General features: G+C 40.3%; 2 protein-coding genes across 7 annotated transcripts in view; one reads left to right on the top strand and one right to left on the bottom strand.

Moving 5' to 3' along the window:
* The window catches only part of LOC149231065 (Protein phosphatase 2C family protein), a 434498-nt gene that overhangs the window by 245554 nt on the left and 163131 nt on the right, over positions 1-25813 (bottom strand). The window lies entirely within an intron of this gene.
* Positions 5605-7923, top strand: LOC149231067 (uncharacterized). The gene is made up of 2 exons (XM_089376187.1): positions 5605-7496; positions 7621-7923. The coding sequence occupies exons 1-2, from the start codon at positions 5721-5723 to the stop codon at positions 7813-7815; spliced, it is 1971 nt and encodes a 656-aa protein (XP_089232313.1). The 5' UTR covers positions 5605-5720; the 3' UTR covers positions 7816-7923.

Here is a 25813-nt window from a genome sequence, read left to right as displayed (position 1 = left end):
GCATACTACAAGGTTCCATAATCCACTTATGTGATAGCAAGACAATGCTATCTCAAGTTCATCAACAGGTTGCGAATCATAAGAATCAAATGTATAAGTCGAAGAAACTTGAAGACAAGAAGGCAAGCTTCATACCATTACATCAAGGATTTCGTCCGGAGGAAGTATCAATTCATCTGCTTCAACCATCATCAAAGCAATCAAGGTGAAGATTTCATCTTCACATGATAAGTAAGTATCTTTTCAATTTATATATTTGGTTAAATGACTTCAAGATTGCAAAGACATCTATAGGTTGGATGGGCCATCAAGATTCCTTGCATGAAGAAGGAGGATAGACATAGTCCTCTAAGTAGTTGAAGTAGTCAATGAAATGGACTTTGCCCTTGGTGCACTTCTGCCCCGGTGCCCAAGGCTTCTGGCACGTGAAACACAACCTCCTCCTCCTGAGGTCCCTCCGGGTGTCATCATCCAACTGGCTACATCCTCCATCTCTTTGTGGTGGCCTCACATCTCTATTCCCCTATGGGGTTGTGGGTCTCGTGGGAACAAAGGCCCGATTCTTGGGCACTGCATCAATCATGTCCCGAGTCCTAGAAATAGCATCCTATAGTGATGTGGGCTTGTACGCCCTCACCCAGCCACACAAAGGCTCAGCAAAAGCCTCCACCAACAACATGATCAGCTGTGCCACCGAAATATCTGTCACCATCATTGCGAGTCTCTGGAACTCCATAATGTAGACCTCTACGCTGCCAGTCTATCTCAAGTGGGCCAGCTCTCTGAAGTGTAGCTCCGGATCCTTCCTCTCAAATCTCTCCAACAATCTCCTAGTGAACTCTATATAAGTGGTGATGTGAAGGTGCCCCAACGTGATCAATCTGTGGTACCACCACTCCTATGCATCCCCTTCCAAGTGAAGGGTGGTGAAACGTATGGCATCAACTTCCCTCATGGGATTCAAGTGAAAATATGTATCAAGTTTTTGGATCCATGCCCTGGCTCAGCTCTTTGCTGACCCATCGAAGTTTGGAAGTGTGACCTTCCCTGCTAGCTTCTACACATCTTTGTTGGATGAAAAAATAAGTTATGTAATATTAGATTCATGTTAGCTAATTGTTGTGAAATCACCTTAAGGATTATGGTTGTAAGTTTTTGACAAAATGCCTCAATGGTTGCACATTTCATGTTTGAAAATTGTTTTTCATAATGATTCAATTGTTGTAGCTAATTACATCTATGAATTGTCTCCAGCGCCAGTTGTGCGCCTCTCCTTAAGGTGGATGTACTCTCCAAAGGACATCACCCTCTTGATCAAGCCATCCAACCCAGTGTTCATAATATCGGTATCGGCAAAATATCGATGAGGGTTCAGAAAACATCTTATCAACAATATCGGCAAAAATATTGGCAAAATATCGACAAATGTTGGTAAGCATAAAAAATCATTTTTTTTTAGATTTTTAAACATAGTCGATATTTTAAAAATATGGCGATATTTTGCCGATATTTTCAAAATATGGCGATATTTTGCCAATATTTTGAAAAAATCGCGATATTGTGCCGATATTTTCAAAACAGAAAATATCGTGATATTTTCTCAACAATATATCGTTTTGCCAAAAATATCGTGATATTTTCGAATATCGTCGATATTATCAACACTAATCCAACCCCTCATACTCATCAATACCTGATGCAACAAAATGTACCAAGTCCGCAACTAGGTCCGGCTCTCTCTCTGGCTCGGCCTCCTCCATGAAATGAGGCATTGTGGGGCGACCAACTTGCCCATGTTGTGGGGTGTGTGGAAGCTGATAGGTACGACTACCTCCTCCTGCTCTGGAAGCCCCGTCACCTTGAGGTTCTCCCTCCGGTCTTCCACCCATTTGCAGGCCCATCACCTGCTGCATCATGTCCATCATCAGTTGCCCTTGCCTCATCATCTGTTGGTTTGTCCTTAGCAGCTCTTCTAAGACCTGGTTCGTGTTCTTCTGCCTGTGTTGATCATTCTCTTCTTGGTTGTCCATCCTGCCTTTGATATTTTCCACTTCAGTGTCTGAAAATGGGTCTGGGCCCTGTTGACCACTGGAGTGGCACCTGATGATTAAATGAAAAACTCCATACCCAAGGATGATCGAGAGGACACTTGTACCATTTGATATCATCAGTCAACAGATTTTTTAACTCTACTTCTATCTTCTCATCATCTTTTTTTGTACCCAGATTCCACACCCTATGGAGAATTGTAATAAGTGATACTAGTAATGATAAGTTTTTTAGTCTATAACAGGCCTAGGATGTTGGGACTCTATCAATAAATGAGTACACCTTGGAGTGTTTTTTTTATCTGATTAAGTATCCCTTCTTTTTCAAAGGCGGATAATTTTCTGTATTTTTTCACTCACTTTTACCCCAAAGCCAGGGTGACGATTTGAAAGTTGAGCCCCTAACACATCTTAGTGTCTAGAGTCGATATATATTACCATACTATATCACACAAAAGTTTTGTGGAATTTAGCTAGGTCTAAATAGGATTTTTTAATAATTAAAAATTTCACGCAAAACGAGATTTTTTAATTATTTTATATATAATGATATAAATAAATCGCCTTAGGAAATGTCTAGGGCATGTCACTACTCGAAATTCATCCTCAAAGACCCAGCATTATCTTAGGACCCACTTTGGGGGTCAAAAAATGACTTATAGTCCCTCAAAAGCCGATTTTCCTAATAACAATGGCAAAAATGAGGAAAAAATTCAAAAAATTCAATAATTGGAAAAAAGCTTAAATTTTTCCAAAGTCAAAGAAAGTCAAACAAGCGACATGGCAATTCCAGGGAAGTCAAAGGTGATGTGGCAGTTACATGGGGCCCACCAAAAAGGTGCTAGCTCAATTACAGCTCAAGTCAAGGTCAAACTGTGCCCACGTTGAGTTCATACATATGGCCAAAAGTTCACCTTGGATATAATTCAAATGTTATGGATTAAATGTGATGGAGAATAAGTCTAAAGTTTAAAATTTAATAAAGTGTGTGGGGATTTGACCCCATCTCAATCATATACTCTACGTAGGAGGCAATCAAAACAGAGTTATGCACGTGCCACTAAAGAACTCCAAAGCAGCAACATGATATTACACAACAGATTTTTAAGAAGATATTTACGTGCCAATCAAGGAGAGAAGTCCACGTATGGGCAAATTAGGTACACGTTGGCAGTCAAAGATCAATGCTATAGCAAGGGAAATCAACGCATGGTTCAAATTTTGTGATGGCAGATCTGATTGCTATTATTTTGGAAGCATATCTCCACACAACTTCACATCCTTTACACTTGTACGCACAGTTAACAGCCGTCAATACGCAGCAAAGAGGACAGCGTTGGAATTTGGTTTGCAAGGTGTCATTCCCTTGGATTTTTATTAAGATTCGATGGGAGTTAGTCTCCCCTACCACTTATACTCAACATACTCGGCAACCAGGGAAATCTACATGATCTGTGGAGATGACACACACAATTAGTCACGAGACTTCACACCAGCAGTTTGAGTAGAGGTGTCATTCCTTTGATGGATTTGGTGAGAAATCAAGGGGAATGTGCTCCCTGTTCAGCTCCTACACTCCACACATGGCAGCCATCAAAGGAAATTCGAATTTGGCACATGAGTATGTTGTCCAACCTCAAGAAAAACGTTGCCACATCTTAGAAATCAACTTACACACTTGGCATTGGAGCTCCACTTATCAAATTCGAATTCCCTTTGGATCATCATCAGCATGCCACTTGCCATTTCTCTTCTACATTGGAATCTTTACCATTGCTATACTTGTCATTTCATTTTTCATTGGGATTCGCCCCCATAATTCTATTTAAATGAACCTTTGGCTCTCATATTCTATCTTTAGAACGAGCTATTGGGCTTACGGAGACTCCACTGGATTTTGTATTCATTTTCATATAATAAAAGGACTTTGGGGTACTATTGTGTTGGTGTTCTCCTTTCATTGCTTGAGGTGATGTTATTTCAATTGTTGTGCTTTACATTCTACAGGTATGTTGGATTATGCTAGTTATTATATTTCCACTTGTGTGGATTAACATACGCAAGCTATCTTGTATGGTTTTTGGGTTAGAAAAATACTCTAGGAAGAGGAGCACTAGAAGATTTTTGGTGAAATCTCTAGTCTTCTCCTCCATTGTATAATCTAATCCCTTTATGATTGCTGACATCTTTTTCCAAGTGTGTAGAGATCTTTAGATTTGGTTGAAGGATTTACTTGGGCGTGGGGTAACTCTCCAATAGACGAACTAACTCCCAAGATCAAGAATAGAAGGACCCAATCGGTTTGCCTCAAGGATCTCATCAAACAATTTTGAAAGAGGGAGTATTCTTTCCTCCAGCCTACTAAGATCACATAAATTTAAATTCAATATTTTTTTTGATCAATTTCTTGTGCTTTCGAGGATTTTATTTGCTACCTAGAGCATGGTTTTAACTAGACAAGTATGGAGTTCTACTTGCATGTCTTGATCTAATTCTTGTACACTAATTGTAGATTATCATTTTGACCAGGGTTGCAGGAATCGCCCCCCCCCCGCCGGATCCAAACCCGGAACCGCGGATGGGAGCGAACCGTCCCGGAATCCACCCTGTAAGCGCGGATCGGATTTGGCGGTTGCGCGGATCCGTTAAAAAAAAACGATTCCTGCCTTTTTGGGTTGCGGCCGCCCGGAACCGCGGATCGGAGGGCGGTTCGGGCACGGGGTGGCGCCACGCTTCCGGCCCGGAACCGCACGCCACCCGCACGCCACCCAGGCGCTTCCGGAAGCAACCCCGCGGCCAGCGGATTTTTAATTTATTTTTTTTAAATTTGTTTTAACATGTGACTTAACTAGCATGAGGGGGTGGGTTAGGTTTTTTTAGGGTGAGTCTAGGGTGACTTTAGAAAAGAATAAAGCCCCCATTCTCTTCTCATTTTCTCACTTTGAGTTTATGAGAGTTGGAGAAGAGAAGAGAGGAGAGGAGAAGAGAAGAGAGGAAAGGAGAGGAGAAGAGAGGAGAGCTTGGAGGAGTGAAGAAGGAGGAGCTAGGAGAAGGAGGAGGAGCTTGGAGCAAGAGCTTGGAGGACTTCATCTACAAGAGCTAAAGAGGTAAGTTCAAACCCCAAACTCCCTTGTTTTTTTGAAAAAAAAATTGTATTTTTCTCCTCCCTCTCCTACTCTTTCCCATTGTTTCTACTTGCTCCTTTATTTACAGGTTGTCCACCACCTATATCCATATTCCAAGATGGTGTTCTTTTGGCTTCTATGTATCATTCCACTCTTGGTTTTAATGATGGCAAGGGTGAGGAATAGAGGGGAAGAGGAAGGGGATGAACTTGGTCCTAATAGTAGTGACCCAATGTATGATGAGGAGGAAGGGTTTGAAGAGGAAGGGGATGAACTTGAAGAGGACACTGAAGCACAAGATGGGAAAGGTACATCAAATCCCTTGTGGAACTATGTGACCAAACTTGAAGGGGGAAAGGGTGGTGGATCTTACAAATGGATGTGCCCTCATGATTGTCATGGAGGAAAACCATATACGAGTTCATATACCCGTCTGAGGAGGCATCTTTGTGGGGTGCTAGAGAGTGATGAAAAAAAGGGTTCTGTGGGGGTAGCCATTTGCCCAAAAATTTCAAGTGAACAAAGACAAAAATACATCAAAATAGAGATGGCTGCACAACAAAAAAACAAGAAACAAAAAACTCATTCAGAATCAAGTGCAAACTCTAAATTTGGTAGTTGCCCATCTCCTCATGGTACTTCTGCAACCTCTGGAGGTAGAAAAACAATAGGGGATTTCCTTAATGTTTCTGGGAGGGATGATGTGGATGGAAAGGTAGTCCGTTTTCTTTGTGCTTGCGGTGTACCATTCAATGTGCTTCGCTCTCCCTATTGGCATGACATGGTAAAGGCCATCAATGAAGCCCCAAAAGGATACAAGGCCCCCAACTATGAGAAAGCTAGAACAGTGTTATTAGAAAGAGAAAAAGCTAAGGTTCAAAGAGCTTTGACACGTTTTACACATGAGTGGGTGGATTATGGGGTATCCATTGTATCAGATGGGTGGACAAATATTAGAAACCAACATTTGATAAATGTTCTTGGTGTTTCTTCTAAGGGTGCAGTATTTATTGCATGTCATGACTCCTCCTCCATCAGTGCAACTGCACAAAACATTGCAGATCTCCTATTGAAATCAATCAAAGATGTTGGTCCGAATAATGTGGTTCAAGTGATCACAGATAATGCAGCAAATTGTAAGGCAGCAGGAAAAATTATTGAGCGTACTCATCCACACATCTTTTGGTCTGGGTGCCTGGTTCACACATTGAACCTTTTGATGCATGATATTGTGAAACACAAAGAATGTGGGTGGATTGCTGAGGTTTACAGGAAAGGGAAGCAGCTCATTAAATTCATCACAGGGCATACAAGGGTAAACTACTTCTATGGCACTTACTCCAAGTTGCAATTGCTTAAAATTGCAAAGACAAGATTTGCTAGTTATTACCTCACCTTTAGGCGGCTAGTGAAGGTGAGACAAGCTTTAACTAATCTGGTCTGTGCTGAAACATGGGATGAAATTAACCAGTGTACAGATGGTGCTACTGCTAATGTAGTCAAGGACACTGTTCTTGACACTTACTTTTGGTCACAGGTTAAATATGTTTTGCAATTCACCAAACCAATTTATTACATGATCAAGTTTGCAGATTCAGATCGACCAGTAATTGGGGAGGTGTATGAGCAAATGGATAGCATGTTGGGGCAGATTAAAGACATTGTTGAGCCTAGAGATACCACCTTGTACAATTATATTCGTGAAGAGGTGGAAAAGCGATGGGATATGCTAAATGTTCCATTGCATGCATTAGCATATGTTTTGACACCTAGGTACTATCATCCATCATGGCTTTCAAAACCAGCACCTGGGGGGGGAAGCAGGAAAAAACCACACCAAGATAAAGAGGTTCACGAAAAATATATGGCTGCATTGAGTAGATTAATCCCTGATAATGAGGAGGCTGCATTGGTACGGAGACAGGTGAGCAACTATACGCTCAACACTGGTCCATTTGGGAGCATGCATTCAATTGAAGATCGAGAGCATTTTTCTGCTCTTGAGTGGTGGAACATGCATGGAAGGCCTACTCCACTTCTACAGAGTTTGGCATTGCGGGTGCTATCACAGGTGGTAAACACTTCTTCTGCAGAGAGGTGTTGGAGCTCTTATTCTTTCATCCACAGTGTTAAAAGGAACAGGTTGAGTTTAGACCGGGCAGAGAGCTTGGTTTATGTTCATTACAACTTGCGATTGTTGTCCCATTACTGTGAAGATGCAAAGTCTAATAAAGACTTGTTGACTTGGGACAAGCATCCAGAGGAGCCCAATTTGGAGGATGGAGTGTTGCAACTAGAGCAATTAGAGGATGCTCTTATCCAGGTATGTCCATTGTGGTATGAATTTTCCAATTTTCCCTTATAAAGCATTTCTCTAATTCATGTTTTTAATTTTTTTGTTAACTAGTGTTTTTTTTTTTTTGCATGAATTTTTTGAGCGATTCTAGGATGATGATGACCGTGTTGATATGCCACCACCCCCACCCCCATCTGGTCCTAGGTTCCATGGTTCAACACCAACAGCAGGGGGTTCTTCTTCATCAGTTCCAGTGCCACGACTTACACAGGGACCATTTTCTTCATTGCCACCACGTGGAGGCACGCCATCACGTTCTATTCGTGGTGGAAGGAGGAGAGATTAGTAGATATATTCACAATCTACTTCTTTTTGTCATAGTCTATAGATTACTCATTAGACTTGTAGACTTGTGAATTTGAATTTTGAACCTTTTTGGCTTGGCGGTGACCAAGTGACATATTTTGTAAACATTATTATTTGAATTTTGGACATGACAAATGTTGACAGTTGCTCACTTGCTAGATAAATCATAATATGCTCTATGTTTTATGTTTTATAATATGCTTAAATGTTTTATGTTTTATAATATGCTTAAAAATTTGATGTATGTTTGTAATAGCTAGAATATAGATGATTGTTGTACATACTAGTAACTACAATGGAATCATGGATGCCATATCTATCTTGATTTATGCAAAAATATGCATGTTTTCATGTCTTCTACAATTAATTTGGTATTTGGGATGTTTGTTTTGAGTATAAATGCAAAAAAATATATAAAAATATATATATATATAGCAGACGCTTCCGCGGACGCTTCGCTCCCTAGATTTTTGGAAAATGACGCTTCCGCGCTTCGCGCTTCCGCTTCGCTCCCGCTTCGTGCAACATTGATTTTGACCCTTTCATGTCATCTTTCCACTCATTTTGGATCTGTGTTGCAGCCCCTTTTGAGCAGATTTACTAATTCAATCCTTGTGGCAGCTTGAGGGAGTTTTCATTTGAGACATTTAATAAGTTATTTGCAGGACCTTTGGAGCATTTTGAGATGAAAATTCAAGAAGGTTGTGAGTATTCGAGGCATCATTTCCTGAAAGACCGAGTTCTACTTTGAGGGTAGCATCATTCTCTCACTAGGCTGTGGGCAGAGGAGGCTTACCCTCTCTCCTTAGCGCTGAATATAACTCTCTTTGTGACTGATTTGATTGCTGCAAATTTGTTTCTTGTATTTTCAGATTTTGTCAAAGACTCTCTTGTAGTTGTTACTTGAAGAGATCTAGCCCTTGGAAGTGGCATGTTGTAAAAGACTCCTTTGGTTTCCTTGGGAAGTCTTCTCAAAAGGCTTTTATTTTCTCTCTTTGTAACCAATCTCTAATAAAAAGAATATTTTTTCTTGTGAGGGAGCTTGGGATTTTTCCCATGGTATCCTTTCTCCCCATTTAGAGGGAGGATCATTGCTTGTGGGTGGACTAATCTCTTAGTTTAGTTACTCCAATTTTCTTTGTTAATCTCATTGCTAAGCTCATTCGTGCATGATTAGTTTCTTAACATAACACTCACATCCATTCTCATTTTAGCATACATTTGAGATTGGTTTATGTTTGCCATTTCCATTTCTTGAATACTTGTATTGGGCAATCTACTACAACACATGCAATTTTTCTTTTGATGCAAGCAAGTATTTTATATTTACTGGGCAAGCTTAAACTAGTTTAATTTATCTATCTACTTTGGTTTCACAAGTCTCTTGAACACATTGCTTTATCATTGTCAATTTATATTATGTGGCATTATCATTATTGTTGGGTCTTTCTTGTGTCACTCCATTGAAGCAATTTGGCATTGATTTCATTTACTTGCAAAGCAATATATTTGGAACTTGTGGAGCTACATTGAGCTAATTGTTTCACTTTCCCTTTCCATTGAAAGATATTGGTATTGTTTATTTGAGCATTGTCTTTTATTTTGAGCACTGATATCAATACTTTCATGGAAGCAATAACACTCACACATGAATTTCATCTAGGCATTTTAGTATAAGAAGGCTTCCAAGCCAGGCCCCAAGTCTCACTAAAATTAACCTCCAAGTATAAGTTTGGTTGATAGAAAGTATAGGGAAAAATACCTTCTCGAAAATTTCTTCCATCTGGGACGAAGTAAGGTAAAAGCATTGTGACCCAGAAGTTATGAAAGTGACTTGTCCTCTTGTAGGAACGAAGGCACACGCTGGCTCGTAAGACTCAGGGGACGGGTATCGTTAATGACACCTCCGTGCCCTCGCCCCCTCTTTCTTACAGTCACCCCAATTTTTACCCTTTGGTAAGAGCTCAAGAGGAGGACTTCTCATTTAGATTAGACATTTTAGATTAAAAATAACCAAGACTAATTGCATTCAAATCTAGTATAAGTGCATCTCATGCTAATACATCTTATGATTTCACTTGCAATTGTCCATTTTACTTGTCATTATTGAATATTTTATGTTGACAAGCATTGTTTCATTTTCTTTTTGCAAGTAGAACACTAATTGATTTTCCTTTTGCAAGATATCTCTATATGCTTTGATTTAGGCATTGATTATATTTTAAAAGCATTTTATATCTTGTATCAATTATCATGCTAACATCTTTGTCTCCATTTCAGGATTGCTTTGCTTTCATTTTTGAAGCATTTTACTTTTGTTTTGAGCAAATATATATTTCATTCTTGTTGAGCAATTTATCTGAAGGCACTAGTTTTATGGTTTTAATATGTTAATGATTTTTATTGCTCATATCATATTTTGCTTATAATTCTTAAAAGTAATCCACTTTCACTTTAACATCTCTCTTAGAACCTCACATTTCTTTTATCTTAGTTTTCCATATTAGGGACCACCCCCCATAGCTATCATAGGAGATAGCTTAAACGGAGAGAGGGGACTTAGTGTGACAACCCCTTCTCTTAGTTTTCTGCCACCAACCACACCTTGTGGGGTTGAACGCTTTTCTCACTAGCTTGTAGGTAGGTGTAGGCGGCAGGGTTAACATTTTTGGCGCCGTCGTTGGGGACAAGCTTTCTTGTACCTAGGAAATCGACTAACCTTTTGGTTTTAGCATTTTTGAACTTTAGATTTAATTCTTGCTCAAGTGGTGGCTCCACTCAATCCAAATTTTGTAAGAGTCTCTACTAGGAGAAATTCAAGTGGTCTAGTTAGCCCCTCTCCTGATCCTTAAAGGGTTTTTCGAGAGAGGTTGAATAGACTTTCTCATAGTAGAGCTCTTGCTAGTCTTGGGCAAGAGGCTATTTCTGATTTTCAATTTCTTTTTCAAGAACAAGTAGAGCCTAGCATCATGAATGATCTTTTTTCTCCTTGTGACTTGACTAACATAAATGGCTATCCTCACAATATCCCTGACAAGGCCATTGAAAAGTTGTCTTCCTTTCAAGGTAACAATACCATTATTGCTACACCACATGTGAAAAACTTTGATCTTTGTATATTTAAATAGTGTAACACTGCCAATTATGAGGATGTGAAGATGAGACTTTTTGTTTTATCTTTAGAAGAGGATGCTCTTGATTGGCTCACTAAGCAACCTGCTAACTCATATAACTCTTTACAAGCCATTCTAACTGCATTTTTAGATAAGTTTGGAAAGAAGAAGGAAAGTAGGCATTTGGTCAACGACATTAGCAATATGAAGAAAAATGAGAACGAAACCATGGAGAAGTTTAACAAGAGATTCAATTGATTAGTAAAAAGCATGCCTGCTACTGTTAAACCTCCTGATGAATTTCTTTTATGCTCATATCTAGATGCTTTTGGTGTTGACACTGCTTATGAGTTGAGCAGGAAGGAGCCTATGAATTTAGGTGTAACTCAAACTGAAGCCTTAAAAATGGAAAAGGCTAGAAAGCAATCAGGAAAGTCTGAACTTCCTGGTTTCACTAGAGGGCCATCGAAACCGAATGATTCCAAAGGCAAGGCCAATGAAAAGACTACACATAATCATATAAGAAGTTAACCCAACTCATCAAGAGTATGGAGGCAAATCACACTAGTCAAATGAACGCTATCCAAAATCGATTAGTGGCCATGGAAAGAAATCAAGGTGGGAGATTCCCAAATAGAGGGAATGATAGATGGAAAAGGAGAGGACCTCACAATGACCATAGGCCACCTAATCCACTTTAGTCTACAAACTTAGTTGATGATTCCATGCCTTATTATAGACCTTGTGATGACATACATGATGAACTCACTTGTCCTTATGCAAGAAGGATCCTAGAAGGAGATATGGTGGGAACAACTGAGCAAATCAATGTAGTTGGAAAAGAGCATCATTTGTCCTTGGAAAATTGGATGGGAGTTATGGAGAGTAGTCAGAAGGTAAATAAAAAGTCTCCATCCTCTTATAATATAAATAATTTTAAAGATTTGGATAGGATCACTGAGTTATATGGAGAGAAGTCTTCATCAAGTCAAATTTTTGAGATAGCCAAGGATAAGGAAAGGGGAAAGAATAAAGAAAGAAATCAAAGTAAAACTTTCACTCCACCCACATCGAAGTTGAATATTGACTTGGGAGGATGGATTAATAATGCTAAGATTTTAGTTCTTGTCAATGAAATCATGAAGATTCCCTCCCAAGGATATAAATTGTTAAAAGCCATTGATGCTCCCAATGGAAAAGAAATGTCTAATTTTTCTAAGGATAGATATGAGGATGCCCCTATCACTCTGCAAAGTAGTGATATGTGTAGAGATAACAGAGGCCACCAACCTTTTTTCATCACTTGTTGGTTAATGGAATGCTTTTACACAATTGTATGTTTGACTCAGGGGCATCATCTTGTGTCATGACTAAGAAAGTCATGAATCAATTAAATTTGAGGATTTCTAGACCCTACCACAACATTTGTGCAATGGATTCAAAGATCATTGAAGTTTGTGGTTTGATAAAAGATCTTCAAGTCCACTTGGTTGTACATCCTGACATTATGATCACCATGGATATTGTGGTGATTGATGTGCCTAATGCTTGGGGGATGTTATTGTCTAGAAAGTGGGGAGCTAATATTGGGGATAGTTTGCAAATGGATTTAAGTTATGCTACCATCCCTAATAGTGAGGGCATCATGGTTAGATTGGATAGGGAAATGGAGAGAAAGTTTCATATAGAAAATCCCAAGGAGCCTCATAATGAAATTGTGTATGAATCTGATAACTTGGGCAACTATGCTATCCCAGCTAATTCTTTTCATCCTTTGGAGAAGGAAGTGGATTGTAAGAAAGATGGAGTTTGGCACATGAATTTTGATGGTGCCCATTCTAGGTATGGTAAGGCTGTTGGAATTGTCCTTACCTCCCCCCTCTTGGTCACATATTCAAGTTTGCCTATAGATTGGAATTCGATGCAACCAACAATGTAGCAGAGTATGAGGCTCTATTGTTGGGTCTTGAGTTGGCAAAAGACTTGAGGATAAAGTTGCTTAGTATCAAGGGGGATTCTGATCTAGTCATTCTTCAAACTAAGAATCAATTTTCATGCAAGAATGAAAGATTAAAGAAGTATTGAAATGTTGTTTCAGATAATATGGAATATTTTGATGCATTAAACCTTCAAGCAATTCCTAGGGAAGGAAATAAACAAGCTGAAGAGTTAGTTGTTGTTGCATCTACATTATAGCTTGGAGAGAACTTGATGGATGATAAAGTTAAGATGGAGATTATCTTTAGGCCATCAGTTCCTGATAATCTTGAGCATTGGCAAATCTTTAATGATGAAAGCCAAGTGGTTCGTTTTTTAAATAACATGGAGGAATTTTCTGAATTTAAGGCTGGCTACAAAGAGGAAGGATGTGATTATGAGGAGTGTAATGTGGTGACAAATCCCACTCCTAGGGAACGTGTAGCCTTGGAGAAAATGTTTGACAAACATGATGCTTCAAAGAGAAAAGATGATAAGAAAATTGACCCAGGGGAATTCATTGAAGTGAATATTGGTACCCCTCATGATCCAAAGATTATTAAAATAGGCAAGGGTACCAATGAGCAAGAAAGGAAGAATTTGATAAATTTACTTCATGAATATAGAGATGTTTTGGCTTTTTCATATGATGAGTTGAAAGGTTATAGGGAAGATGTTATGGAACATACTATCCCTCTTAAGGATGAAAATGCCAAACCCTTTAGGCAGAAACTTAGACAAATCAATCCTAAGTTAGCTCCCTTGGTGCAAAAGGAATTGCAAAAGATGCTTCAAGCTGGTATTATTGCTCACACTAGGCATTCCACATGGTGTTCAAACTTGGTTATTGTAAGGAAGAAGAATGGATCAATTAGGCTATGTGTAGATTTTTGAAATCTTAATTTAGCTTGTAAAAAAAAATAATTACCCTTTACCTAATATGGAAACATTATTGCAAAGGGTAACAAGATCTAGAATGATGTCTTTGTTAGATGGATTTTCAGGATACAACCAAGTCTTGGTGAAGAAGGAGGATAGACATAAGACAACATTCACCACACCATGGGGTACTTTTGAATATTTGAGGATGCCTTTTGGATTAATGAATGTTGGAGCAACTTTTCAAAAAGCTATGGACTATGCTTTTAAGGGTCTAATTGGGAAATTTATTGAGATCTATCAAGATGATTTAACTGTTTTTTCTAAAAAATGGAATTTCCCATCAAAATTTATTTTGGAGTGACTGAAGGGAAGTTGCTTGGTCACATCATTTCAAAGGATGGGATCAAGATTGACCATGAAAGAGTTGAGGTTATTCAAAAGATTCCTTTGCCTCATAATATTAAAACCCTTCAATCCTTCTTAGGAAAGATTAATTTTCTTAGAAGGTTTATTCCAAATTATGCTGAGATTGCCAAACCCATCCAAAACTTCTTAAAGAAAGATGTTAAGTTTGTTTGGGGAAATGAGGGTAGAAAAGGTTTTCAGGAAATAAAGGATTCTATTGTCAAAGCACCTATTCTAGTAAGCCCTGATTATTCAAAGGAGTTTTTGATTTTCTCTTTTGCATCCGAAGATACTATCGCTGGGGTGTTGCTTCAAAAAAATAATGGAGGGCATCAGAATCCTATTGCTTTTATGAGTAGGTCCCTTCAAGGGTCTGAGTTGAAGTATAGCACCATGGAGAAGCAAGCTTATGCTTTAGTCAAGTCTCTTAAACAGTTCAGAGTTTATGTGGGGTATTCTAGGATAATTGCATTTGTTCCCCACTCTGTTGTAAAGGATATTTTAGTCCAAGTTGATTGCTTAGGAACTCGAGCTAGGTGGGTCTCGAAGATTCAAGAGTATGATTTGGATATTAGACCTACCAAGCTTGTGAAAGGCCGGGGATTGGCCAAAATCTTGACTGAAGGAAATGAGAAAGCAATAGGAATGATTTGTCAAAATGATTTGCTATTAGCTTCATCAGAATTTCAAACATTGGGTCAACTTGAATGGTATAAAGACATTATTTATTATTTGCAAAATTTATCATGTCCTAACCATTTAGTTGGCCACAAGAGAAGAGCATTAAGGCATAGAGCAACTAAGTATTGCATTATGAAGAATGGTCTGTGATCCAAAATGGATTAAGCTAGACTTCTAAGTCTAAAGTGTTCCTCACAGAGGAAAATGAAAGTCCAAGGATGCTCTTGGAGATAACCCCATTGCGTAGATCTTTTCATTCTGAATCTACTGCAACTTGAATGGGCTAAAATGGACTTCGAATGAAGAAGTTATCGTAAAAAGAAGTTTGCCTTTGTCCTTTGAAAAGGAGGCAAATTCTTATATAAAGGGGACTTAAGGGAAAAAATGTTTTTTAACATAAAAACCCTTAAAACCCATCGCATCGCATTTCTTTATCGCATTGCAATAAACAAAGGGAAAGGACTTTAAACAAGCGCAAAGGCCTTCGGCGGACCCGACAAATTTATAAACCAAACAGGTGAACCTTTTGAATTCTGAAAGGAAGGTCGTAAGCGGTATTTTGGGCGGGCCTTAGGTGGTAAGCGGTATAGGACGGGCTCCGCCTGAATCCATACATTGGCCAATGCGTGGCACGGCGGAGGAGAGAGGAAACCACTTTTTTGGGCGGTTAATCCCTGCGCAAGTTACGCGCCCGAAACGGACTGTCAGCCATTGGATTAGCAGTCGCGGATCAACGGTCAGGATTTGATTAGCGGATCGGCGTGACCAAAGGGAAGACCCCCGGGGCCGTTGCGACAGCAATATGCGATATGTCGATGTTCTGATGGGCCGATGCAATAGCACCAATAGAGCGATCGGCGATATCGGCCATCAGCGATCGGTGAACCCCCGATACCAGGGCCAATGCACATTGCGATTGCGACTTGCAATATGCCGATAAAAAGGTGGACCCGATAAGAATTATGGATGCGATTTCATAATATTTGAAATCCAGAATTTCGGGTTTTCTTTGTATTTCCCGTGTAAATGGGTTTTTGACCATACGACAATGCGATGCAATATGGCGACCAAAGGCGAACCCGATGGGGATTATCAACACGATTTCATAACTTTTGAAGTCCAGATTTATGGGATTTCTTTGTATTTCCTATGCATTGAGGTTTTTAAACCTCCCGCCTAAGCGATAGCGATAAGCAATATTTGGACAGACCCGATAGGTTTATAGGGCCGATTCCATAATATTTGAAGTCCAAGGTAAAGGCCCATGCTGTGTTTTGCGTGCATTTCCTGGGTATTTCCGTTACTTGGCTAACATGGCCAAAGGAAGGCAAAACGACCGGGTTTCCTTGCCCGCCTGTTCTTTTCCATTTGTAAATGGATTCTTGTGAGGAAACAGTCAGGTTCTTCAATGATGGAGGGTTGTAACCGATGCATGATAAAAACACAGAGAGCACAAGTGCTGAGGGGAGCTGAAGGTTGCCGAGGGAGCTGCTTGTTCGAAAGAAGTCACTGGAAGGTTGCTGAAGAATCGCTTGGAGGTTAGGCGAATTACAGAGGCACGCAAAGGCCGAGAAAGAGCTCAGAGAAGCCAGAGTCGAGAGCCAAGAGCCAAGAGCCAAAGCCACAAGCCAAAGCCAAGAGCCAGAGACAGAGCCAGAAAGCCTGAGAGCTTCCGAGCCAGGGATAAGATGGTGTTCTAAGCCCATTGTGTTCAATGTAAACCAGTGGAGTTGAGCGTGGAGCTTGTAAAAGGACTTTGCCATAATCCCAGAGACCCTGGTCGAGTTGACTAAAGCTCAAGGAGATGTAGCCCAAGAGTTTTGGGTGAACTCCATATTATATTGCTGTTATGTGTTATTGCATTTGCTACTTATTTGTTGTTCTATTTACCGTTATATGTATTTTAAATCAACATAAGCAAGTGAACTTAAAGCACTTAAAAGTTTAAAAACAATCACAAGCATACACCTATTTCAAGCATTATTAATTCTGCAATTGATTAATCATAATATCTTGGGAACATTTAAGCTTTGGAAGTGGGAGAGGTTCTTGTAAGCTAGACAAGAAGCCTTTAGGTCCCATTTTCATATCAGGTGGTATCAGAGCTGAGATTGATTAACCCCACCTTCAGGAAGGTTATATCAAAACCAGTTATACCATGAAGCAGATGGTATCATGAAGCAGATGGTATCATGATGCAGGTGGTATTAGCTCAGAATGCTTGATTGACAGAGCAAAGATTGCTTGTCTGAAAGGTGTTTAAACAGTCAGAGGTTGATTGTATGCTTGTTTGCAGACTAACTATTGTTTGAGTTTGCAGAGATGAAGGGAAATCTATTGATAGCTCAGTCCAGGAAGGACAAAAAGGAAGAAGGGCAGAAGGCATTCTTCTTATCCCAAAGGACCTCAAGGCAATCCTTGAAGCACAAGAGGTTTGTTGCAAAAGGTTGCTTGAATAAGCTCTTTGTTAATCTTGTTGAAGTTCTTTGGTTCATTGGTGTAATGACTACTTCTACAAGTGAATCCTCAAATTCCTCCTTCATCACAAGATTCTTTGATGAAGACATGAAGCAAGACTTTTTCATCATGATGGATATGGTGAGAGAAATGTATGAGGATGGAAGGAAGAGCAACATACTTAGAGAGCAGTTGAATTCCATGGAGGAAGAGAAGGAGATGCTTTCTGACAAATTGCAGGAAATGGAGAGGCAACTTCATATTGCAAATATGACCCTGAAAAGGATGCATGAGTTGGAGTCACAGCTCTTTGTTGCCAAAGAAGCCTTAGTCAAGTATCAACTTGAAGAAGAGGTAAACCATTCCTGTTTGTCTTCAAATTCTTCTAAGAATGCTTATATTGGTTCTTTTCAAAAACATACCAGAGGCATAGGTTCCAAGCTAATGTCCAAGATGTGCTATGAAGGAAAAGCCTTGGGTAAGCATGCACAAAGTCTTGTTGAGGCAATAATGGTTCGGGAAAGGCCTAAGTATTTGGGTCTTGGCTATGGGCAATCTTATGGAGGAAGTTCCAAAGCTGCCATGAAAGCCATTGAAACAGTTCCAAGAAGGAGTTTCATTTCAAGTCCTCTACCTCAAAGGTCTGAAGATTGTATTCAGGAGGAATGCAATAGCTTGAAACATCATTTGCAAGATGTAGGTGTTCAGAAGCACACACTAGAACCAGAGAGTTGTGGAAACTCTGAAAGCCTTGAAGAGATTGATGGTGTTCCAAGGGGAGCCATTTCTTCATTTGCTTCACCTCCTCATGAAGGCAATAAAGGTGAAAGAGAAAGGTATAAATCTGGTTCTAATCATCTTCCTTTTGATTATGTTCAGCGTGATAAATTTCCACATAGATATGGGAAAAGAATTGCATATTCCTTTTGTGGTTTGGATAACCATAATGTTTCTAGATGTTGGAAGAAAATGGCCAGATATAGGAAACTTCTGAAGGAAAAGAAGCAAAAAGCCAAAGGTCCATTGGACAAGGCAAATCATGCTGTCAAAAGGATGCACATGCAGTGCACTTATTCCCATAAGCAAGGGCATCTCGCTGAAAGATGTTGGACTCTGAATCCAACAATGCTTCCACAAAAGTTGAAGAAAGTGGAAAGAGAAAATGGCAGAAATGGAAAGGAAGTTTCCATGGATGATGTGTTTCAGGATGATTCACATGTTGATGCGGATGTGCAGACAAAGAAAAGACCTTTGAAGTGGGTTGGTAAGAAATGGTCAGAGTTCTTATCCAATTAAGATTGCATGTCTATTGTTGCATCTATTTGCATTTCTTTGTTAATGAGAATGCAAGTTGCAGGCTTTTACCAAGAAGGTGAATGGAAAAGTTGAGTAGGAGACTCACTTTGTTGCTGCAACATTATATTTCATTTCAGCTTCGAATGTACACTGTGCTTAAGCGAAAGTTGAAGGAAGAAATGCATGCATGACCATGATATGCATGAACATAGGGATGTTGATGATTTCCTTGTATTTGAACATGTATGTGTAATTAACTTGAAGTGTTGATTGCTTTGTTGTAACATGCATGTAATGTTGACTTGGGAAAAGTTAATTTGCTCTCCAAGATGGAGATAATGATGAAGTGTTTCATCTTTTGAAAAAGAGTCCTAGAGGTCTTTTTCTACATGCCTGACTTGAAGGGTCATTTGTTTTAAAGGCATGTTTTGTGGGCTTGTTATCTGGTCCACATTTGTATGCAGATGTAAGACATGGAGGTGTTCACAAGATGTGAAATCTGTTTCTTTTGTTGAAGCAGGAGTTTAAGCCATCCAGTTGTTTTCTGTATTTTTGTTGTTGTTAACAGTTGTTGTTGACAGCTTGTCAAACAGGTACAAATGAAAATTTTGTGAAGCAGATGTAACTTCACATTTGTTTGAGCCACCTTGGATCAATGATCAAGGTAGAGAAGTTCAAACTACCTTCTGTGACCATCTCAGCAGGAGTTCTGCATGAAGTCAAGGAGGAAAATAGTTCTTCCCAGGAGGACCAACACATCCAGGAAGGAGAGTGGTCAAAGGCTTTGGTTCAGAGGCACTATGCAAGGCAAGTGTATGGAGGCTGAAAGAAGAGGGTGTTGTTACTCTCATTTACTGTTCAGATCAGTATGTCAGTCTTTTGGAGACCAAAAGTTCTTTTAGTGGGAAGGTGTGATCCAAAATGGATCTAAGATAGACTTCTAAGTCTAAAGTGTTCCTCACAGAGGAAAATGAAAGTCCAAGGATGCTCTTGGAAATAGCCCCATTGCGTAGATCTTTTCATTCTGAATCTACTACAACTTGAATGGGCTAAAATGGACTTCGGATGAAGAAGTTATCGCAAAAAGAAGTTTGCCTTTGTCCTTTGAAAAGGAGGCAAATTCTTATATAAATGGGACTTAAGGGAAAAATGTGTTTTTAACATAAAAACCCTTAAAAACCCATTGCATCGCATTTCTTTATCGCATCGCAATAAACAAAGGGAAAGGACTTTAAACAGGCACAAAGGCCTTCGATGGACCCGACAGATTTATAAACCAAACAGGTGAACCTTTTGAATTCCGAAAGGAAGGCCGTAAGCAGTATTTCGGGCAGGCCTCAGGCGGTAAGCGGTATAGGACGGGCTCCGCCCAAATCCATACATTGGCCGACGCATGGCACAATAGAGGAGAGAGGAAACCGCTTTTTCGGGCAGTTAATCCCCGCGCAAGTTATGCGCCTGAAACGGACTGTCAGTCGTTGGATTAGCGATCGCGAATCAACGGTCAAGATCTGATCGGCGGATCGGTGATCGGCGTGACCAAAGGGAAGACCCCCGGGGCCGTTGCAACAGTGATATGGGATATGCAATATGTTGATGTTCCGATGGGCCGATGCGATAGTGCCTGTCACGCCCCCAGGCCTGCGGTAGTCTTTCAACCGCACTTGGCGAGGTGCGGCACCACCGAACACTTTCTTTTCACCAATACTTATGTTCGTGGACTACGCCTACCCACTTGTCCTACTTAGTCTGTGTTTCTCAACCAAGTAATTATTATGTTTCCTTTATACCAATGAACACCCATACACATTCATTATCAACAGCAATTATACATGAAGAACACAATTGCACAGTATAAAGGGAGGGGCAACTCCCTGAACAATGAGTCTGCCCGATATCAATATATTATACAACTTTACAATGTTTACAAAGCTTTACAAGTATACTTGGAAACACCAAGTTTCATACTTAGCCAATTTTACAAAGGCCACACCTTCGTGTGCCAACCAAAGTTCCTTGCCCAAGCTGGGCGGGCGCGCCCTCACACGAGCTGCCAACCACACTTCTCAACCGAACCTTGTGCACGATGGGCGGGCGACTCCACCAAGTCACCAAGACACCCTCGTTTCTCCTTCGCACGGTGGTCTCACCAAAGTTTCCACCGCATTATGTTTAGCACGACGAGCGAGCGACTCCACCCGAGTCTCCACCTGCGCCTCCCACCTGAACGCTGGGCAACTTCTCCCGCGCCCTCACCCAAAACGTGCTACCGTGTGCCTTTGCCCAAAAGCGGGCGCATTACCTTGTTGCGCCTCTTTTCAACATGAACCTCTACGCACTTCTCCACTTCGCATCACCGAATGATCGCTTGAATTACTTGCCTCTGTTCGAACGGCGGGTGCCTTCACCCGCGTCTTTCACCCAACACCCAAGTCATTTGTGCGTTCGCCGCGTAGCCTGCCCGTGAGCAGGCGCATAGACCTGCGCCTCCACTTGGCCTCTTAACACTTCCTCGCACCTCTTACTTGATGTTCGAATGAAGAGCATTCGAATGATGCCTTTCTCCCCATCAACGCACGCCTATACATATGCTTCATGGGGCGGGGTCATGCCACCCTTGGCCGACCTTCGTTTTGTTATCCAACTGACGCCTTCGTTTGCTAAATCGTTTGGTCGGCCCATCGACCAACGCCCAAACTCGCAATCCATCCATCGTCGGCTCGTGGGTGCTTCTTAACTCGTCCCACGCTATAAACAAGCCATCGCTCAACCTTCCTCATGCACATTTTATCCATGTAACTTCGCACACCTTCGTTAAGCTGCTCGCTCAGTTAACTCGTTCGTTCCAACAAGGCGCACTTCTTGGGTGGCGGTCATGCCTTGAACCGCAAGTCCTTATAGCATCGATAGAGCGATCGACGATATCGGCCATCGGCCATCGGCGATCAGCGAACCCCCAATACCAAGGCCAATGCACATTGCGATTGCAACTTGCGATATGTCGATAAAAAGGTAGACCCGATAAGAATTATGGACGCAATTTCATAATATTTGAAATCCGGAATTTCGGGTTTTCTTTGTATTTCCCGTGTAAATGGGTTTTTGACCATACGACAATGCGATGCGATATGGTGACCAAAGGCGGACCCGATGGGGATTATAAGCGTGATTTCATAACTTTTGAAGTCCGGATTTACGGGATTTCTTTGTATTTCCTGTGTATTGAGGTTTTTAGACCTCCCACCTAAGCGATAGCGATAAGCGATATTTGGACAAACCCAATAGGTTTATAGGGTCGATTCCATAATATTTGAAGTCCGAGCTAAAGGCCCATGATGTGTTTTGCGTGCGTTTCCTGTGTATTTCCGTTATTTGGCTGACACAGCCAGAGGAAGGCAAAACGACCGGGTTTCCCTGCCCGCCTGTTCTTTTCCATTTGTAAACAGATTCTTGTGAGGAAATAGTCGGGTTCTTCAATGATGGAGGATTGTAACCGATGCATGATAAAAACACAGAGAGCACAAGTGTTGAGGGGAGCTGAAGGTTGCCGAGGGAGCTGCTTGTTTGAAAGAGGTCACTGGAAGGTTGTTGAAGAATCGCTTGGAGGTCAGGCAAATTACAGAGGCACGCAAAGGCCGAGAAAGAGCTCAGAGAAGCCAGAGTCGAGAGCCAAGAGCCAGAGCCACAGCCAGAGCCAGAGCCTGAGCTTGAGAACTTCCGAGCCAGGTATAAGATGGTATTCTAAGCCCATTGTGTTCAGTGTAAACCAGTGGAGTTGAGCGTGGAGCTTGTAAAAGGACTTTGCCATAATCCCAGAGAGCCTAGTCGAGTTGACTAGAGCTCAAGGAGACGTAGCCCAAGAGTTTTGGGTGAACTCCATATTATATTGTTGTTATGTGTTATTGCATTTGCTGCTTATTTGTTGTTCTATTTACTATTATATGTATTTTATATCAGCATAAGCAAGTGAACTTAAAGCACTTAACAGTTTAAAAACAACCACAAGCATACACCTATTTCAAGCATTATTAATTCCGCAATTGGTTAATCATAATATCTTGGGAACATTTAAGCTTTGGAAGTGGGAGAGGTTCTTGTAAGCTAGACAAGAAGCCTTTAGGTCCCATTTTCAGATCAGTCTGGGTTGAAGAAATCCATAGGGGGTAGTACTTACGTGTGTTGATGAAGTTGAAGCCAAAAAGCTTCTATCTGAGTTTCATTCAGGATTTTGTGGAGGGCATTATGTTGCTAAGACTACTACCCACAAAATCTTGAGAGTTGGTTATTTTTGGCCTTCTATTTTTGTTGATGTGCACAAGTATGTTAGAGGTTGCCAAGCTTGTCAACTATTCACTGGGAAGCAGAAGTTAGCCTCTTTGCCTCTTCAGCCTGTGGTCGTGGAGGCTCCCTTTCAACATTGGGGGCTAGATTTTATAGGGAAATTTAATGAAAATTCGAGTAATGGCTACTCATGGATTATAACTGCCACTGATTATTTTACTAAATGGGTAGAGGCCATCCCTACAAAACACGCCACCGACAAAGTAGTGATAGATTTTCTTGAAGATAAGATTATCACTCGTTTTGGTGTCCCTGCCAAGATTACTACTAACAATGCCAAGGCTTTTAGCTCTGCTGAATTCTCATCATTTTGCTTTAAGTATGGCATTGTTTTATCCAATTCATCAAACCACTATCCTCAGGGCAATGGCTTAGCAAAGTCTAGTAATAAGAATTTGATAACCATAATCAAGAAGATAGTAGGGGATAACAAACGAGCATGGGACAGTAAAATTAAATATGCTTTGTGGGTTGATAGGATTACAAAGAAGAGTTCTACTGGGAAGAGTCCTTTTGAGTTAGTTTATAGCTTGGATGTTACCCTTCCTGTGCATTTGAGGCTACCAGCTTACCAATTGCTACAAAGTTTTACATCTAATAAGGATGTTGTGCAATGTAGGATTGACCAAATTGTAGAATTGGATGAAACCAAAAGAAGAGCCTTTGAGCATTGTTGTAAAAATCAATCTAAGGTAAAAAGAAATTTTGACAAATCATCTAGGAATAGAATGTTTTCTAACAATGATATGGTTTTGCTATGGGATCGCAGCAATGAAAAGCTAGGTAATCATGGTAAGTTTGACATTTTGTAGCTTGGGCCATACATTATCAGGGAAGCAGTTGGATAGAATTCCTACCATTTGAGCACTTTGGATTAAGAACCACTCGTGTTACCTATGAACGGCCAACTGCTCAAATTGTTCTACAAACAAAATATCTGATTCCATGGGGCATCTTTTGTATCAAATTTCTAACCTTATCTTGTGTCATTTTTGTTTAATTAGTTTTATTTCATGAATAAATTTGTCATTTATGCTCTTAGAATAAATTTCCCTTTCTTCATTTCTGTACTTTATTACATTTGATGATATTTTGAATGGATACTGCTGATATATGTCTATTGTCGATGGATGCAGATTCCAGGTTCTTGCACACTATCACTTCATATCTAGCATGCATCCCCATATGGAGCCAAATGTTGGCCACTGCAGTGGCACCTGATGATTAAATGAAAGACACCATGCCCAAGGATGATTTAGAGGACACTTGTACCATCAGATATCATCAATCAACAGAGTTTTTTAACTCTACTTCTATCTTCTCATCATCGTTTTTGTACCCAGATTCCACACCCTACGAGGAATTCTAATAAGTGATACTAGTAATGATGAGTTTTTAAATCTGTAATAGGGCTAGGATGTTGGGACGCAGTTAGCAAATGAGTACACCCTGGAGTGTTTTTTTTATCTGGTCAATTATCCCTTCTTTTACAGAGGCGGATAATTTTGAGGGTTTTTTCACTCACTTTTTACCCCAAAGTCGGAGCGACGTTTGAAGGTTGAGCCCCTAACACATCTTAGTGTCTAGAGTTGATGTGTATTACCATAATAGATCACACAAAAAAATTGTGGAATTTAACTAAATAATTAAAAATTTCCCACAAAATGGGATTTTTTAATTATTTTCTATGTAATGATATAAATAAGTGGCCTTAGGAAATGTATGGGGCATGTGACTACTCGAAATTCATCCTCAGAGACACAACATTATCTTAGGACCCACTTTGGGGGTCAAAAAACGACTTATAGTCCCTCAAAAGCCGATTTTCCTAATAATAGTGGAAAAAATGAAGAAAATTTTCAAAAAAATCAATAATCGGAAAAAATTTTAAATTCTTCCAAACTCAAAGAAAGTCAAACACGTGACATAGCAAATCCCGAGAAGTCAAAGGTGATGTGGCAGTTATATGGGGCCCACCAAAAAGGCGCTAGCTCAATTACAACTCAAGTCAAAGTCAAACTGTGCCCACGTTGAGTTCATACATATGGCCAAAAGTTCACCTTGGATATAATTCAAATGTTATGGATTAAATTTGATGGAGCGTAAGTCTAAACTTTAAACTTTAATAAAGTGGGTGGGGATTGGACCCCACCTCAATCATATAGTCTACGTAGGAGGCAATCAAAACAGATTTATGCACATGCCACTAAAGAACTCCAACGCAGCAACATCATATTACTCTACAGATTTTTAAGAAGATATTTACGTTGCCAATCAAGGAGAGAGGTCCACGTATGGGCAAATTAGGTACACGTTAGCAGTCAGATCAACACTACAGCAAGGGAAATCAATGCATGGTTCAGATTTTGTGATGGCAGATCTGATTGCTATTCTTCTGGAAGCATATCTCCACACAACTTCACATCCTTTACACTTTTACGCACAGTTAATAGCCGTCAATATGCAGCAAAGAGGACAACATTGGAATTTGGTTTGCAAGGTGTCATTCCCTACGATTTTTATTAAGATTCGATGGGAGTTTGTCTCCCCTACCACTTATACTCAACATACTCGGCAGCCAGGGAAATCTACATGATCTGTGGAGATAACACACACAGTTGGTCACAGGACTTCACACCAGCGGTTTGAGTATAGGTGTCATTCCTTTGATGGAGTTGGTGAGAAATCAATGGGAATGTGCTCCATTTTCAGCTCCAACACTTCACACATGGCAGCCAGCAAAGGAAATTAGAATTTGGCACATGAGTATGTTGTCCAGCCTCAAGAAAAACGTTGCCACATCTTAGAAATCAACTTACACACTTG

The sequence above is a fragment of the Pinus tabuliformis genome, chromosome J (genome assembly GCF_031772625.1).
Source record: "Pinus tabuliformis cultivar Carrire ecotype Pingquan chromosome J, CPIR1, whole genome shotgun sequence".
NCBI classification, from domain to species: domain Eukaryota; kingdom Viridiplantae; phylum Streptophyta; class Pinopsida; order Pinales; family Pinaceae; genus Pinus; species Pinus tabuliformis.
The sequence above is the reverse complement of the archived record's forward strand: the minus strand, read 5'-3'. Positions and strand labels throughout refer to the sequence as shown.

Bases quoted from the DNA above. Each gene is read 5' to 3' on its own strand.
- LOC149231067 (XM_089376187.1), top strand. From the start codon at position 5,721: ATGGCTGCACAACAAAAAAACAAGAAACAAAAAACTCATTCAGAATCA. The intron at 7,497-7,620 runs GTATGTCCATTG...GAGCGATTCTAG, and splicing joins TAGAGGATGCTCTTATCCAG to GATGATGATGACCGTGTTGA.